This window comes from Lepisma saccharinum, chromosome 16 (assembly GCF_977018435.1).
Source record: "Lepisma saccharinum chromosome 16, izLepSacc3.1, whole genome shotgun sequence".
NCBI lineage: Eukaryota > Metazoa > Arthropoda > Insecta > Zygentoma > Lepismatidae > Lepisma > Lepisma saccharinum.
In genome coordinates, this window is record NC_139244.1 from 57,622,426 (window position 1) to 57,641,859 (window position 19,434).

General features: G+C 35.5%; 2 protein-coding genes across 4 annotated transcripts in view; one reads left to right on the top strand and one right to left on the bottom strand.

Annotated features, from left to right (window-relative positions):
* Positions 1-15,006, top strand: part of LOC146000097 (venom allergen 5-like) — a 56,829-nt gene extending 41,823 nt beyond the window's left edge. For both annotated transcript variants that reach the window (XM_083137436.1, XM_083137435.1), the window contains exons 4-7: positions 1,625-1,709; positions 3,882-4,014; positions 7,014-7,228; positions 14,904-15,006. In XM_083137436.1, coding sequence (XP_082993562.1) covers positions 1,625-1,709; positions 3,882-4,014; positions 7,014-7,228; positions 14,904-14,908 — 438 coding nt within the window. In that variant the 3' untranslated portion in view covers positions 14,909-15,006. The remainder of the gene's footprint in view (positions 1-1,624; positions 1,710-3,881; positions 4,015-7,013; positions 7,229-14,903) is intronic.
* A 3,608-nt stretch (positions 15,007-18,614) lies between these two features.
* LOC146000494 (venom allergen 5-like) overlaps positions 18,615-19,434 on the bottom strand; it is a 67,056-nt gene continuing 66,236 nt past the window's right edge. For both annotated transcript variants that reach the window (XM_083138217.1, XM_083138218.1), the window contains one exon: positions 18,615-18,894. In XM_083138217.1, coding sequence (XP_082994343.1) covers positions 18,890-18,894 — 5 coding nt within the window. In that variant the 3' untranslated portion in view covers positions 18,615-18,889. The remainder of the gene's footprint in view (positions 18,895-19,434) is intronic.

Below are 19,434 nucleotides of genomic sequence, written 5' to 3' on the forward strand. Positions count from 1 at the left end.
GTTAAGGTGTTAACAAGTTCTTTAGATTACGTTTTAGTTTATGTATAACTGGTGCTTTTCTGCAGTCTAATAATGCCACGCTATACATATAATTTAAAATAATGAATTTCTATGTACGTCTATGGGTCCCGGGTTCGATACCTGGTGGAGGCACATAGTGGTTTGGATCCCACTTTAAACTGTTGATCCAGTCCTGATTAGACTTCCTGTGCATAAAGTGGACTTAAAACACCAAATCAATCAAGCTGAATTCCCAGATGTTCCCATTCCACACAGAAAGCGTGTTCGTATACTTGTGAACAAATTTAGGGAAACAGGGTCTGTTCTTGATAAGAAGTGAAGGGCGAAACAGCATGTGCTTACTGAGGAGAAAGTAGATGATGGAGCGGCATTGGAACATACTCCTCAAAAATCCCTCCAGTATCTTGCACAAGAAACATACATTTCCATGACGTCTGCATGGCAAACTACCAAACTTTTAAACATCATGCCAAGTCGATCGTGAGACTCACGTGTATATATATGTGTGTATGTGTGTGATATTAGAAATTAAAGAACATTTAAAGAAGTGATTTATGAAGCAAGAATATCATAAAAATAAAAGTTCAGCAGTGGTGTAAAGTTACCCAGGCTGAAAATCATCACACAAAGACATGCCATCCAAGCTGCAAGTTAATGCCATCATCAGACAGGGAATGGCTCTAGTCCATTGAATGATTATTATTATATTATTGTTATTTTTATTTCTGAAACAATAACTTTGCTGGGCTACTACCTGGACAGTCAGGGTTGCCAATTCGTAGCAAGCTTGAGCAGCAGTATTTTAGCAAGCAATATTGTGAACAACAAGCAACAAGAATAATACAGTTTGTTGATCATAATGTGATATATTCACTTTCACACTGTGAGGAAAAAAATTATGATGGACTTTGTATTAGACAAAATAGTTTAGCAGTTAAAAATTTAATGAAAGAGACTGTGTGCATTTATTTTGGTTTTCTATTCATAAGACCTACATTAAAATACCAAACATTATGCATATCATGGTTTGTATAAATATGAGATTCATGGAATGACCAAGAATTGCACTGACTAGCCATTAATAATTTGGTGATTAATTGATCAACTGCCTAATGCATGTACTGAAGTAACAATTTGGTTGATATAATAACTCGTATAATCAGACACCTGTAACACATATTCCATTCCCCCTGCCTTCACATGATTCAATCTGGTGGTACATAGAGACATCGCCATTGAACAAAAACAGTTCTAAAACTGCAATTTGATTTTGAATTCCCAATGTTCCACAATTCCTGTAAATGAATCATCAGTAGAACTGGATGGAACAAATACATGGAAGATCAATCAATACAACAAGATCATTGCAGTACTTCTCCCCTACTAATATGAAGCACTTTTAACATGCATCTTTATTTTTATTTTCCTATGTTGCACTGAGGCCCAGTACTTAAATAGAAAGAAAACTATGCTTTCCAATGGTGTTAGTTGTAAAATATTTGTTTACAAAGAATAAATCAAATATCTTGGTCATATAAATGGATTACTTTAAAGTAAATAAGTAAATATCAACAAGAATGTAAATGAACTCTTGATTTTTCAGGTATGGGATGATGAATTATCAAAGATAGCTCAGAGATGGGCAGATCAGTGCACATTTAAACATGATATTTGTAAAAATACTTTATGTAAGTATGGCTTCAACATAATATATTATGTTACATAATTTTTAATCAAAATATGTAAAAAGAAATGGCAGAGAGAATCCTGCAATTAGAACCTCAGATAATGATACAAGCATTAAATGTATTGTGTACAGTGGTTACAAGTAACTAGTGGGTGATATGAAGGGTGTAACAAAAGCTGCATATTGACATTGGGAGGTTATCCAGAGTAACTGAAAATGTCTACGTCACTACTGGCATGGAAATGCATTATTTTTAAATAGAGGAAGTGGGAAAGTATAGTGGAAAACAACAAAGCACGACAATATGGAAGAAACTGAAGTGAATAATGATGTTCTCAATGGAGAAGCATGCTGGGGTAGACAGAACTATTGAAAATATTGAGCCCCGTGACATAGCTTCAATTGAAAGAAACTACCTATCTAAAACTCATAACATTCATGCATGCATGAAGGGGAGGAGGGAGGACAATTAACATCTGTTTCAGATATGCAAGGTGTATTCAATAAAGATTTTTCCTAATCCACCTCCAATGGTCGTATGAGGATGAGAGTGCACATGGATAAATGAGTTGATGTTTTATGTTCACTTTATGCACAGTAAGACTAATCGGGACTGGACCTACAGTTTAAAGTGGGTACCAAACCACTAAATACCTCCACCAGGAATCAAACCCATGACCCCTTGATTACAAGATGACAGTGGATTAATATGCATCATTACATGAGACATGCATTCATTTGCAGTCATGAACTTATAACGTTTTTTTTTGTTTTTTTTTCAACACACGCCAACAAATTTTTCAGTAGATGACAATGATGTATGGCCCAGATGCCCTATCCTATGATGTCATAAAGCACTGCATAAGCAATTGAAATGTGGTCGGACATGGGTGGAAATGGATCCTATTGCCCACAGTCGATGGAGATACTGTCAAAAAAGTTGTAGAAGATCACCACATAGCCACTAGGAAACTAACTGACATTCACGATTAGTGGAAGATAGACAACAAGGAGCATCTGCAAATGTGGAAGGTTTCAGCTCATTGGGTTTCCTGGTTTCTAATGCCTTTCCAGAAGAGTCCGGTGCTCCCTCAAAATTTTAGCCATGTGCCAAGAACACCAAGAAGACTTTTTTGGCAGACCAATTACATAGGATGAGACGTGGGTTTATCCCTTCAACTCAGGAACTAAATCATAATCTAAGCAATGGAAGCACTACAACTCACCACCACTCAAAAGGCACATGCTCAGCCACTCCCAATATTTTTCTACCAGGAGAGAGTGAGATTGAAAAATTTCCTGTAAAAGTGACCACAATGACCACAACCTATTTAATCTCACTGATGAAGAAATTACAGAATTCCTTCAAAAAAAGAAAGACGCAGTATGCTTTCCAAAGGTGCCTGTTCTCAATGAGAATGTTACACAAAAGGAAATGTGTTTCTGTAGCTGAAGAGGAAAAATTGCATTTTTATTCTATCTCTCATGAAGTACATTTTAGTGGGTTGTTTCCATGTACCAAATCTACTGAAAACAATATTTTTAAAGCAAATCCCCACTTATGAGGATTTCTTTTGCAGCTAGGAACAAAACAAAAAATAACATGCATTTAAAGTTCCTTATAATAATCTTCCATAAATATTATGTCACACAGAGGAATTTGCTGTTGAGGGATTAAGTGGTTTGTATGTATTTTTATGATTTCTATATCATATCTGGCTATTTTATTATTATGCATGAACTGCCATAAAAAGGCATCAAGCTGATTTCAGCAGTCTAAATCCTTATATAATAAATTAATAAATAAATAGAGATCTTGTCTGTATGTGGCAGTGATAGAGATAAAATAGAGATGGGATCAATGTTTTGGTTATTAAATAATATTAAGATATGTCTCCACTCTCTGATCAATTCCAATTTCGTGGTCCTATAGCCTTAGTGATGTAGAAATTGAAACTACTATGACAACTGTACTTAATAAACATTTTAGAAACAAATATACATACTATGCAAATATATAAATAAATAAAACTGAAGACGCTTAACACTGCACAGAATGATTTAGAATTCACCTTTTACATGTAATTCATTGAGTATGGATTTTTTGGTTAATTGAATATTGTATGTGCATGAAATTTTATGTTAACTGCAGACATTTTTGCTCCCTTTACAGCAGGGACATATGTTGGACAGAACTTAGCAAGAACCAGTAGCTCAAACACTGCATCTGTTGACTGGACCTATGCTATAAATATGTGGTATGATGAGGTTAAAGATTATGACAGGGACCATGTTGGAAGATTTACGTAAGTACATTTTCTTTTCCAATGGATGACATTCAACTTGACGTCATCACTCAGTGCATTTTGGTAAGAAACAGCATGAAGTCAGGCAAACAGATTCACACATGTTAAGGAAAGCATTTGAGAAGCCTTATAGCAAGAAATTTGCTATATTTTGTATGTGCACATTACTCATATGATCATGATAATCATACCTTGAATCATTTTGTCATAGATCATATGCATAGGCATGTTATCAACACAGGATCAAATGTGTTTGCCCGAAATATGATGGTAGAGTGTGATTTCATGCATTGAATTGTGGGGGAAGTTGTTCACTGAATATTATCCATTCCACTTTATTTCCAATAAACCTTGATCTTGAGAGTATGGAAAATATAATTTAATTTCATTGAAGCCATTTTTTTACTAGTGGATGCTATCTTCTTATGTCTGATATGTTGTTTGCCATTTATTCTAAAAACTAAAAGAAATGCAAATATTAGTACAAGTGATTGTGATCACATTTTGAATACATTATGAAAGATTATAAATATATTTTCTATTATATTTGATTAAAATATGAAATTATCCAAAGAAGATGTCTATGATTTCATAAACCAATAACTTGCAGAATATTTGTTACGTAATTTTTAGAAACTCCAAGGTTTGTCATATCATAGGTGACTTTGAGTGTGAAAAACCAGATGGAACAAAAAACCTAATAGAATAGAAGAGAAAAAGTATTTTATTTACTACAGAGCGAGGTTCTACCCTCTATCTCTGAATGATGTCAAATTTGTTGCTGTGGATTTTAGGATGTGTTAAATCAGGAAATTTTTCTGGAAACTTGCCATACATTCATACAACCATATACATTCACAGATACACAAATACACACAGATAAATATATAACAATGCAGTGTTGTGATTTTACAGTGATCCTCCTCTTGCCCTGTTTGGGTAAGTAAAATAAGATCATGTGAAAATGGCTGGATCACTACTCCATTCTCCTTGCGTAATCTATATTTTTTTTTTCTTTCACAAAAGTAAAGCAAAATAAGGAAATTACAAGTGCAATTTAGTTTGTCTTTTTGGCATGCATTTTCATCACCTCTTCACTGTTTTTACGATCTCATTAAATTATGTAGTCTGTAATTTTTAAATACACTGCTCGCCATTAAAATTGCAACACCCAGAAGGAAATGAGATAGAAACAGGAAACTTGGCAAATATGTAGTTCATAATAAGATAAGAAAATGATTACAGTTAGAGCTCAGTGGTGTGACATGTGACACGTAGAACATGGTTGCATAACCCCAAGGAGCTATTAGCGTGTACAGCCTCCACGGGCGGCAATAACTGCTGCAACACGGCGAGGCATGGACAGAATGAGTCTATCGATGTCTGCTTGAGGTATGGCGTCCCAAGCGGCTTCCACACGGTGCCAGAGGTCTTCAACATTACGTGCCGGAAACCTGAGTTGGGCCAGCCGGCGACCCACCATGGATCAGACATGTTCAATTGGCGACACATCCGGCAAACGTGCTGGCCAAGGAAGCAGGGGCACGTGGTTAGCTTCCATAAATGCGAGGACATTGCTTGCAACATGGGGGCATGTGTTATCCTGTTGAAAAGTGGCATTATGCAGTGCATGGATTAATGGGACAGCAACAGGGGTGAGAACCTGTGTGATGTACCGTTGGCTGTTCAATGTCCCTTGAATGCATAGGAGACGCGAACGAACACCTATGGCGATGGCACCCCATACCATGATACCCAATGAAGGCCCTGTGTGATGATGCATGATGCAGGCGTCATGAAGCCTAGTGCCACGGTACCGCCACATGTGTGTACGTCCATCATGATGTTGTATACAGAAGCGGGATTCATCAGAGAACACTACAGCATTCCACTCCGCCTTCCATGCACGACGGTCTTGGCACCATCTCAGACGCAAACGCCTATGCTCTAGCGTCAGAGGAATCCACAACAGTGGGCGCCGGGAAAAAATTCCCCGGTTTGCCAAACTACGAAGCACGGTTCGTGGGGACACTGGATGTTGTAAAACATCCCGTACTTCATGCGCAATCCTCGTTGACGTGGCCATTCTGTCTGTAAGGGCATGCATATCAGACATCTGTCCTCTCGTTCCGTCATCTGACGCGGACGTTGTGAACATCTACGTCGCTCTACAGTGCCTTCCTGGACCCACTGGTTCCATACACGGATCACTGTGGATGCATTCCATCCTACATGGGCACCGATCTCACGGAAGGATAATCTGCATTCACGGTATGCAACAATTCGGCCGCGATCGAACTGGAAAAAAAAAATGCTGGAATCGCTGCCGTATTCGACAACGTGGCATTGCTGACCGATTTTAACACACTACACTCACGACCATGCACTTTAACGGCTCTTCTGCACCTATCTGACCTGTTACAGGTACCACTTACCAGATGGCGTGGCAGGCGCACATGACGCATGACGGCCTTGAACACCTAATCATTTCCTTCTGCACCTCTCCTCTACACACTGTGCACATTTCGTCCGATTCCGATTACTCCTTCTGGGTGTTGCATTTTTAATGGCGAGCAGTTTATTATATTGACAAACGCAATGAAGAGAATGAAATATCTGGGTATATTTATTGCTCAATGAGGCGTTTTATTCTTGTTCTGTTAAGACCACATACTTTCTAGTATATGTAGTTCTACATTTAACATGTTGTATAAGGAGCAATTTATAATATCATTAGGATTTACTCTTGTTTATTTTCAATACATAAATTTGGTTGGATTATTTTAATTTAAGGATATAATGTGAGAGAACAAATGTGCTGCAAATGGTTGTGTGCAAAGGGTTTAGAAAATGAAAGGACCTTCATTACTTGACTCAAATGATTGATGAAATTGTGGTCAATGCTGGTAGGATGGCTATTTGGGAAATTTGAATGTCCTTTCCATAAACTGAATTAAGTTTTAAGATTAAACAATATAAGAGCTGATATTTACTTCCAGGGACAATGATATGGGTGCTGGCCATTACACCCAAGTTGTATGGGCAGAGACCAGCCGAATTGGTTGTGGAAGGCGCCAATATCAATCTGATAAGTGGAATAATCAGTTTTATGTTTGCAACTATGCAACAGGTGGCAACTATAGAGATCAACCAGTTTACAAGACTGGGAATGCCTGCTCTGCATGCTCAGGAGGATGTTCTGATGGACTCTGTGGTGAGTTAAAATTGTTTTATACAATGAAGAAATTTACAGGCAAGTAAGATACCTGAACCCAATATGGCCTACCTAAGATTTCCTATTGTTCCAAATGCTGTACAATGTCAGAAAGGTGAAACTAATTGCAATATTCAAAAGACGGAACATTTCTGAACGTTTACTGAAAATTGTAGCCATTTCCAAATAATAACATGGGTGCAGGGATGATTTTATTAAAAAGTTACGTTTTGGCCATATTAGGTACATATGGCCTAGTCATATATTTTGTTCTTTCACATCAAAAACTACAACAGAAATTGTAAAGAAAATACCACAATGTTTTTATAGGTAGATAAGTATATAACCAGAGGCAGGAAACAGCAAAGGATGATGATGATGATGATGAAGTATATTGATACACTTACTTTTTATTTACATAATGACATATGAGATTTGCACAAAGATATAACATTGTTTACAAACCAAAAGAGGGAGTGATCTATCACCAGAAGACCTTGGATTACACATCACAGTCTGGGCAAATGAAAGGTCCTCTATCATCATCAGCGACTCATTACACACTCTAAGTGAACATAAGAGTAGCATATGTCACATTTGTACAAGGGTTGGATAAAAAGTAATGGCAACACTGGTATAATTGGTACTTGACTGTATTGGCAGAGGAGCACGTGTTACATTCCTTCAAAGTAATCGCCCCTCATCTCTACGACCTTCTGTCACACGTATGGAAGGCGTCGTACACCGTCAGCGCGTCCATCTCTGTCGATGTCCCGCAGTGACCGCCCTATAGCACGTATGATGGCTTCGCGCGTGTCGTAGTGCTTCCCACCCAGTGGTTCCTTCATTTTGACAAAACGGTCATAATCACACGGTCTCATACCGGTGAATACGGCGGATGTTCCAGTACCTCCCACTACCAGTTATGCAGGAGCGCTGTCACATTGTTCGCAGTGTGACACCTTGCATTGTCAAGCAGGATGATGGGACACCGTGCCATCGCTTCCTTCTTAATGCGAGACGAAGGTGGTGTTGCAAGAAGGTGCAGAAGTAGGCTGCGTTGAAAGTCTGCCTGAGAGACGTTGTTCTTCTTGACTAAACATATTGTTAGGGTGCTTGCACTCTCGTCCTCTGCTTCAGAGCACTGCTGTTTTTGACTGAATAACATACAATCGCTCCCACTCACTATACTTCCTCGTCTGACATTCCTTTATCAGCCACGAAACGCTTGTGGCGCTGTGACTCACCCCTTTCACGGGACAGCAGTGTTGCCATTACTTTTTATCCAACCCTTGTAGATGTACTTCCCGATATGTTCCTATGTAGGCCATAGAGTCCACCTTACATAGTGTTATTTTTCCATATATAAACAATACTTTAGATTAAAGTCTAAACTAAGTACATTGTTGTAATTATTATGCTGTATTACGTTGTAATTGTAATTATGAGCTATCATAATATGTACTAGAGATATAAACACCGATCACTTGGAAGAGGTAGTAGGGTCATTCCATACTATTTCGACCAATTTCTAAATAATTTGTTGCCTCACTATTTTCAAAAATATTTATAATTTGACAACTTATTTCGACATCTTTCAAGTGTTAAAAACCGACATTGCAAATCTTTTTCAGGCTTGCGTTTGGATCTGGAAGCCATTTTTAATCAGCAGCGTGCGGTGATTTTAGCATTTTCAGACCTTCACACAAATCGCTGTAACTTCTGTTCTATAATTCCAAATGTAATGATTCACAAACAATTTTCTTCAAAAATAAATATCCTTTCTCTTTGTTTATTATCATTTTTGCTTCCAGATTAGTAGTTTCCATGCTATACTACAATAAATCCGATAGATTTTTTTCATAATTTCTCATCTTTAGGGCACAAAATAACCATGAAGAGGGTAAAACCTAGAAAAAAAATAAACCCTTCAAGTGTGGATTTGACTAAAAGTCCTCACCTCGAATTTCATTCTACACCTTAATCATATTTTTTATGTTTACTGTGTGGTGCCGGGTAAACCCAAAAATTGTTAAACATATGAGGTGCCTGGGCCCTCTTTCTTTCTATAAGCTCCCCAACATTAAATATTTTGAGAAAAAATCAAAAGTTTGATGCCCTGTATCCCCAAATGTAGGACGAAGGAAAAATCTGAAATTTGCACTACAGTGAGAACTCTTCATGCTCAACATAATATTAAAACTTGGTGAAGGTGTTTTTCCGAATAAGAAAAATATTTAAGATTAAATGTACCCCAAAATGTATGCCCCTTCACAATACTAAATGAACCATGCATGGATCTGGGAAATAAAGAAACTACAAGGCAAAAGATAACTAACTATAAATACATAAGAAACATAGACTTATTAAAAATTTATAATAAATATGAAACTATGTAATATATGTAGATACAGGGTGAGTCAAAAGTCATGAACCACCCTAAAACTCTTGGAGTGAAAATGTTCTAAGCATTATCATTATCTAATAGATTATTTTTGTGTCTTGCACTACGTAACCATAACCCTCCTCTTTCGAGAGAATCATCTTGAACTGAAGGATACAAGATTCCCTATTGACAACTTCAAAACTATAATAATCGAACATGCAGCACAGATATCAAAGGACATGCATTGGATATCCACAATGCCCAGTACTAGATATCTATTAAAGGACACATTTTTTTCTCTATCTAATGGAAATCCAATGCTGGATATTCAATTGTGTATATTCATATCTTTTTCAAAAATTGACATTAATTTTTTACGTAATTTTTCAACGATAAACATGAAATTCATTGTAATTTTTGTAACTATTGCTCAATTTGCATATTATATAATGTGCCAGCATTTGAATCATTAAATGTATTACCTAACAAAATATTACACAAGTTTCATTATGAACACTTTATCATTTGTTTAAGAATGAAGAAAGTTTTATGTTCACTTATTAAAATCATAAGTACTCCGTTACATATTTATTAGGTAGAATAAACTGTGTGTTAAATAATAAGTTGCCAAAATATCACCTGAGAATGCAACACGAGCCTCGCAGATTGTGTAGTGGTAATTGTAATTAAAGGTCTCGAATTTGATCCTGGGTGGAGACCGTGTAGCTGGTTCGAATTCCACTCACACTAAGTTCATTCCCGATTAACCTTCCTGAACATAATGTCACCTTCCAACAAAATGTTGAAAACACAGTCAATAATTTTGCTGGCAGGGACCTATTGTCTTGTTAACGCAACTGTACACTTATGAAAAAGTTAGCAGTCTTCCACTTAATATTGACAAAATAATTAAGATTGCGCAAGGTAGTAATAGAGAGAGTAATAATGTTGAAATTGAAACATTCTCTATTATTCAACTAACTACAGCAGTTCCATTATTTTCGATTCCATCTTGTATATTTATGCATTTGTTATAGGCAGTGTACGTACGTACGTACATACTTCTGCATATGAGACATAAATGTGAAGTACCTTTCAGAATTGTAGGTGAGCATATGTTTGTGGGTAAGCCAGAAGAGGGAACGTGTTAAACAAAACTTATGTTCTATTGTATTACAGGTCCTGATGGGATGCTTGATAAATCTAAATATAATCCCAGAAATGTTTTTGTGTCCAAATTATGTGTAAAAAAACCCAGGTAATGGCCTACTGTAGTGTAGTGGAATCACAAGTCTATCTCTCCACAGCTTTAGAATGTCCAAATCATGACTATTGAATATAAAGATTAGGTCCAGTTCTAGTTCAGAATATGTGTTCTCTTACATACAGCATATCTGGACCAAATTAAAGTGCCCTTATGATGTCATAATCAAGTATAAAATAAATCATTGATAACCCATACATATCGAAATTGAACCCAAAAATGTTGATTACAGATCCAAAAATAAATTCAATTTCTATGTTCCAGACTGCACATGGATATCCAAAAAGCATCCAATGGTTATCCACTCCAGAACTTTGCAACTGAAATCCAAGATATGTCTAATGCTTTGAGCATTTTCATTCCAAGAGTTTTAATGATATTCAGGTGGTTCACGACTTTTGACTCACCATGTATCTACATAAAATATATAGTTTCATATTATTATACATTTTTAATAAGTCTACGTTTAATATGTATTTAGTTATATTTTGCCTTGCAGTTTCTTTATTTCTCAGTTCCATGCATGGTTCATTTAGTATTGTGAAGGGGCAGGGCTATTTTGGGGTATATTTAATCTTAAATATTTTTCTTATTCGGAAAAACACCTTCACCAAGTTTCAATATGAAGAGTTCTCACTGTAGCACAAATTTCAGAATTTTCCTCCGTCCCCCATTTGGGGATACAGGGCACCAAACTTTTGATTTTTTTTTTCAAAATTTTCAAATTTGGGGAGGTTATAGAAAATAAGAGGGCCCAGGCACCTCATACGTTTAACCATTTTCGGGTTTATCCGGCACCACACAGTAAACATAAGAAATATGATTAAGCTGTTTTGCCCTCTTCATGGTTATTTTGTGCCCTAAAAAGGAGAAATTATGAAAAAACTCTATTGGATTTATTATAATATACCATGCAAACTATTAATCTGGAAACAAAAATGTTAATACGCAAGAAGAAAGATAATTTACTTTTCAAGAAAATGGGTTTTGAATCATTACATTTGGAATTATAGAACATAAGTCACAGTGATTTGTGTGAAGGCCTGAAAATGCTAAAATCACCACACACCGCTGATTAAAAACAGCTACCAAATCCAAACGCAAGCCTGAAAAAAAAATTCAATGTCGGTTTTGAACACTTGAAAGATGTTGAAGTAAGTGGTCAAATTATAAATATTATTAAAAATGGTGATGCGACACTGGTTGGTCGAAATGGTATGGAATAACCCAGTAAGTAATAACTTCCATATGCAATATTAGATCACATAGAACACAATCACAAGATACAGCTATTCCGCTTCTTTGTCTTCAAGTTACTGTTCTACAAGTACAGCCAACAGGTTGAATCACACCATTCAGGCAGTCTAGATGGCATACTAACATCATCTGTTGACAGTGGTGTAGCAAGGGGTGGTCGAAGTGGGTGACCACCCGGGGCCTCGTGCTTGAAGGGGCCTCGCATCCCATGGGGTTGGTATGAAAAATGTAATAAATAGAAGTGAGAAAAATAGTTGAAAATGGCTAATCTTTATTGACAATAAAATGAGAACATTCTGTTTTAAGCTCGCTTTAAATTTTACTTTAACGTTATAATTTGAATGAATGTGTCAGATCAGAGGCGTAACATACAGGTGGGCTCCCTAAGCCTAAGGGGGCCTGAAACAAAGTAAAAATTATTTTAGTTTTTCTCATGTGAAACATAATATACGCAAAAATTCAGGATAACTTGCTTGGACATTTTCATGCATTTAATATTTTCTTGAAAAAAGAAAAAAAAATCGCTTAAGATTTGTTGAAACTAAAACCGATTGTGTTGAAGAGCTAGATATTTGGGCACCCTTGGCAAGATTGTGGTTTAGTGGCCCCCCTTGCCCCTGCTTTACCAAACACCGACAATTTGTGTGTGTCCTTTGATATTTTCTTCCTTCAAATTGGGGCCCTCGGTTCGATACCTGGTACCCGGTAGAGGGACATAGTGGTTCGGTTCCCACTTTAAGCTGTAGGTCCAGTGCCGATCAGCCTTACTGTGCATAAAGTGGACTTAAAATACTAACTCAATCAATCAATGAAAAAAATCTTCCTTCAAATTTTGAAATGAGGAAACAATGAAAAATATTTAAAGATTCCTAATTTGCATTTCTGATTTTTTTAAAAAAAAGAATATTTATGGATATTTCAGTTATGTCTTAGTGCCTGAAGAATTTATTTCTTTAGGAATGTACTATTACTACTAGTTTGTGTTATAGAAAATTCCAGCAGTGTGTTACAATAATATACTTCTGCCAAGTATAAATTTTCTCTGTTGCATATTATTAAATATAATTTTTGTCAGTAATTTATTATTATTATTTAAATATGATAATCTGCTGACATATCCCTGAATACTTTGTATCGATTCACATTGAGATTTCAAATTCAAAGAACAGATGGGGGCCTTGCATTCTAATCTCGCCCAGGGCGTCGCGAATATGTTGCTACGCCACTGTATGTTGAATTTAACATGTAACTACTTGGAAACAGAAAATAGGCCATATTGGATTCAGATACCTTATGAAAATGTGGAAATCAAGTATTTATATTTCTCATAGAGATGGGCGAATATGAATTTTTTCTGAGACAGTTAAATTACCAACATAAAATATTTCTGTAGTGGTAATTGATAGTTCGCAGATCTCATATAAAATTACAGATGTCCTGTCACCATTTTCTATTCACATAATATAAAAATCATCTAGTTATTCATCATATATTTATGACCAATGAACATGTAATAGATAAATCATTCTCATAACTCATTCTAGTCATTTCACAATGAAGTACATAAAGCTTAATTTTAACTTCAAAATAGAATTTAACCCTTTTCGGATGAACCTGAAAATCTCGAGTTTTCCCCAGATGTTTTTTTTTCTGTTTTTAAAAAATCATAGAAAATATGTTGCTAAGTGTGTCATTATTTATCAATTTTTTTCCAAAAATTTGCAACTCTTCCTCTTTCTACAGATATATAATATGTTACATTTTATAAAAATTTTCTCACATTTAGGATTTTTTCTTCAACAATATTTTGAAAGTAAAAAAGTATATGTATTGTAATAAAAGTTACTGAAAACATTATCTTAAATACATTATATGGGAAAAATTAATGAAAAATAACAAAACAAATCTTCTTGGGATTAAAATTATCACTAAATGTGAAATCCAAATAGGGATCCTAGTAAAAAATTTCCACAATGTAGATATAAATTATTCAATGCCATTCTCAAGAGTATAAACCCAAGCACCACCTAATTCAACACGACTACAGGTAAAATTCAGCAATGACATCTAGCATTGGAATTTTAAAGTGGTGGTTTCAACACACATGCACAAGAAACCCAGTGTGATTATAACCTGTCAGCCACTCACAATAGAATTTTGTAGAGAAGATATGCTCATTGCTCATCTTATTGGACAGAAATTGTATGATGGGCATAGCCCACAAAGGGTTAATAATTTGAAGTTGCAGAGAGGACTTGGAAATAGTAGCCTGTTATTCGAAATACACTTTAACACCTGCTGCATGTGACAATATTTGAATTATATGTTTTCAACCTGAGACTGATATCATGTTGAATCATTCACAGTAGGTCCTGGTATACAGTTGAAGTAAAATCACTACCAAGTACATAACTCTTTCCACTGGCAATGATGACGAAATTATCTTTGTTGCACATTTGGGCTTTCAACGTTTTGAGTGCACATAGCTATCACATTACTTTTATCATCTAAACGTCTAAATGAGTATTTTTACTGGTCATATTATTTATATGTTCGTGTGAATTTGCAGTCAGTTGACCAAAGCAGAACATTAGTATCTATGTAAATAGTTTTTCAGGAAATGTGCAATGAGAAATTTTAAACAGACATTAAAATTCTGAAACAATATATGACAATAATGTGGTAACAGTATATTCAGTACTATAAATTATTGGAAAACAAATATCAAGCATTTCTAATCATTTTATTATTTTTAAACTCTTTTTCAGTCTAACCAGAAAGAAATAGAAGAACATCATTGCAAGAAACAAATATAACAAACCTCAATTGAAGTCCAATATATGATATATGCATATGTATCTTGAGATGAAATGAATAAAATAATTCAAATGAATTAAATTAAAAGTTCTTTATTTATGGTTGTGATATAGTTATATGTAAACTGAGTTGTTTATTATTGTACCTGATATTTTAGTAAACTAAATATTTTTAATAAACATCTCAGTAATGAAATTGAAAATAGTCAAAAATTTACCTTAAAAAAATTAGGTTAACATAGGTATGTATGGACCTCAATTTAATAAAAAAATACCCATGGAATTTTTAGACCACTGTAGACTCCTTGTATTGCAATTTACAGTACTGAGAAAATATTGTGCATATGTGTTATTCGTTTGAGATATGCATCAGATATGGGATAGTAGATGTATATTTTTGCCAAATTGTTTGTAAAAAGTTCATTCATGTACTACTGCACATAAGGTATTCTGTGTTACAGGCAGTGCGCAAATTAACGGAGAATGCCGGGGATCAGCCCCCCCCCCCCCCCACACACAAAGATTTTTATCCTTGGCAAAAGAAAAAAAAATCTCTGCTGGGATGTTTTTATCCCTCTCAAAGAAAATGAAATTGAAAGGATATATAATTTCTTAACTGTGGAACAAACACCACTGAAATATCATTCGGGAAAATAGTCATTTAACCTTTAATACAATTGCATCCTACTTCGCATCTGAAGTTCTATTTTTAAATAGCCCATTGTTTACTGTTTACATTGTAATTGGGTGCAGAGGGTTTATGAAGAGCTCACAGACTAACGCCATTGCTCTCTCCATTGTTAAATTAATGAGGAAAACCTACCTACCATGGCAAATGGATTTGATTTCGTTGGCTTTATTCGTTGGAGGTAGATTGCATTTTTCGCAGCATACTGTCATTGAGTTGAATGGGCAATAGAAATCTGATCAAGTTTTCTCAGTGTTACTACTTCAATAACTCTTTTTTGTGTATGTATTTTCTCTGGAAGGTAAATATACTAAGATTCTGAATTACATGTAAATGTTATTATAATATTTAATCCCCTAGGTAAGAACCACTGTTCTAAGTTACTACTCTTAGAGCAACTGGTTCTAGCTGGAAATGGAAGTGGGGAGCGGAGATTATGCCGCAGACCAACCAGACAACAGGGGTGGCACCAAGAGTTATGATGTCGAGGGGAGGAACTACTACGTGAACCTCATTCTATTGTCTGTTGCATTTCTTACTGTGCTGGATTGGTTGCTTCCCCACTCCCCACTTCCCTTGCCAGCATTAGGATCGGCCGCCGTAACGGTAGAAAAGAACTACAAAGCAATAATTTAGTTTATTAACTGATAACATACATAAATTTGCATACCCAAAAACCTATCCCCCAAAATTAAATCACAAATACGCCACTTAGTGGGCATCTCCTCAAAGCAAAAAGCATCATTTGCACACTGATTTCAGGTTATCATTGCAAATTTAGTAAGCTCTAATTCTAACTGTTGATTCTTGCTTTTAGCTGACTGAATAATCTGAAAAGCAGGTGTTATTCTAGCATTGCTGAAGCCAAGAAATATGTAGGATAAGATGCACATGATTGTTTGGATAAATGAATGAGAAGACTTAATCTTGTATTACAAAATGTGTTAATATCACTTGATTTCTTATCTCTATCATTGCGAACAAATAAATTAGTCAAAGGAGATAGAACTTGGATTATATCCACATGGAGTCTGTATTTGATGTTTCTAATAGTAAGGCTATGGCATGGGCATAACTTGGGACTTAACTTTGTGTGTGTGTGTGTGGGAGGGGGGGGGGCAGAATCAATCCAACTTTGAGGGAGAAAGGGAGACAAAATCGAAAAGTTTTCCAAGAAATAAAAAAATGGCATGCGGGACTATTATTTATTTATTATTATTTATTTGACTAAATAACTGTACCTCTGCAAAATCATAACAATTACTATTTATTACTTTGCTCCTCCAGATGCAGGAGCTTATCAAAAATACCCATAACATACATTTTAATAAAATTAAAAATTTTGGGGGATGACTGTCCCCCTTTTTCTCTCTAAACTGTGCCTATGAATAGGGATACTTAACTTATGTTTTAATTATTTTGCTTATTCACATTATGAAATCTATTTGTGCTATTTTTATTTGAAGGGCTCGGGTGAAAAACATGGTAAGTGACATTTTGGTTATTTCCGAGTTAATTAACCCTCAACTGCAGTTGTGACATCCCATGGACCAGTGTGTTCCTTTTGCTTGTTACCCTGCCATTAGGTTTGACCTTGAGGCTACATATCTTTCAGTACCTTCCTCAACTTCAGTGTGCTGGGAAAGCATGAAGGGAAAGGTTGCATTATCTGCTTCTGTGGTGTTCTTTTTATATACTGTGGTCCCGCTGACATCACAACTGTGTTTGTGTCTGTACCATAAGTTAAACGTGGAATATGTCAGGTGGTGCGGCCCCTTCTTATGTGAGGGAAATGATCCAAATTCGAACAGAAACTTGCAAATATGCTTGCCGAGATTTCAAGTGATGCGTCAAACATTGAATTTTACAATACAGAGGACGGAGAATATATTCAAAGTGATCATGATACCGATTCATGTGTGTCAGTTGACAGCGATGAAGACAACCAAAGCAGTGGACCTGATACTGTGACAAATATTTTTATGCTAAAAATAGATTCAAGTGGTCTGCAGTGGAGCCTACAAGAAATACCAGAGTCCCGGAACATAATAAAGTGAAAATTCCTGTGTTGCATCTCGAACTACGAAGAAGAACCAGTGATCCTGAGTGACTGATGTGAGAACATCTGCAGATTTTTTATTTGTGGCATATGCTGAATACAGGGACCCGTGGTTTTGAAGAATGAATGTTAAACAATAATTGATTGATTGATTTGTTGTTTTTTTTACTTCACTTTTGTGCCACTTTTGGCTAATTTGCAAAGATAGGGATGAGTGATGATATGATGAATTTGATGAATGGATACTCACAAACATCCATGCCCAGGCCAGGATTCGAACCCGGGACCCCTGGCATCGTGGCACGATGTGCTAACTAATCTGCCACGGGGGCCGGCTGTTAAACAATAACTAAGGACTATATTCACGTTGATCAGTTGTGAGTAAATACTAAGTTAAGATATATTTTGGCTTAGTGAATTTGTTTTCCTTAAACTCGCAATATAAACAAAATACTTTTTTGAGAAGTTAAAAAACAATGTTTCGCTCTCAAAACTATGTAATTGTGTTCAGTGAATAACAAAGCATACAACATGATTAAATTCACATCATTTAAAATATGTCCTGATATAGTCATATTCCTTTCTTCCTTAGAGGTCCTGAGGACTGCACCGCACGACTGTGTTAGTGCCCGAAACATTCACGACAGCGGTTAAGGGTTAAGAAAAAAGGTTATTAAGAAGCTATACTGTAGATAAATTGTTTTAGTATTGTGTTTACCAATTTCAGAAGGCTTCACTGAGTCCAATGCAAATTGTATGACATGGCAATTTCACTTAAAAATTGAAGGATATCTCTTTTTACTTAGTAACTCAATAATGACCAAAATGTTACTTACACCCGAGCACTTTATTTTATATACATCTTGCGTGGAAGAAAGTAAAGTTTTTTTTCTGAAATAATAAGATAATATAGATATTTCACATATATTTATTTGCTTGCTTTAACATATATTCTTGACCTCTTCCAAAAATAAATTTCTTGTCTTATTGACAAGATAATTTCTAATACCAAACATATATACATACTACACTTTCTGAGCCACATCTACAAAATTAAAATTTACATAATCATATGTGTGTCTGTGTATTATTTCCTGTCTCTCAAGTATTTTGCTTCATCTTCCAGGTAAATCTTGTATGAAATATAGATAGCTTTACTTGACTGCACATCTGAGTTTCTCTTATAGTCAGTTAAGCTGTAACATAAAAAATAAACTTTCTTGTAATTATTGCTTAAAAAAATTGTAAAATTGGAAGGAAAATATTTAAAATTAGTCAGTTTCAGTGGTGGTGCCAGGATTAATCATCTAGGGGTGCTGAGGGAGTGCAGAATGAAATTTAGGCAGTGCGATGTTGAAAATAAAGAAAACATGAGATATGCATGCCTGATTTAGCCACTAAATCAAATTCCAACCAAATTTTATTGGGCATCTACAATAATATGACATTGAAACTAAAGATTTCTAGCAACTTGCTTCATTTTTTATTGATTTTAGCAAAAGAATGACATGTTTGGATCTTTGAGAGGAACAGCTTGTTCAAGTGAAGCCAGTGACAAGGGTTTCTGGAGATTTTTTTCCAGGGAGACACAAGGAAGATATTTTTCCAAAGGAAGGGGGTGGGGTGGATAAAACTAGTCATATATTTCCCACTAATTGTGTTGCTCTCTAAAAAAAAACATTTCTTCAGTTTGAAGTTATGTTCCTGCAAAGCTCTTATAATAATTAACATAAATT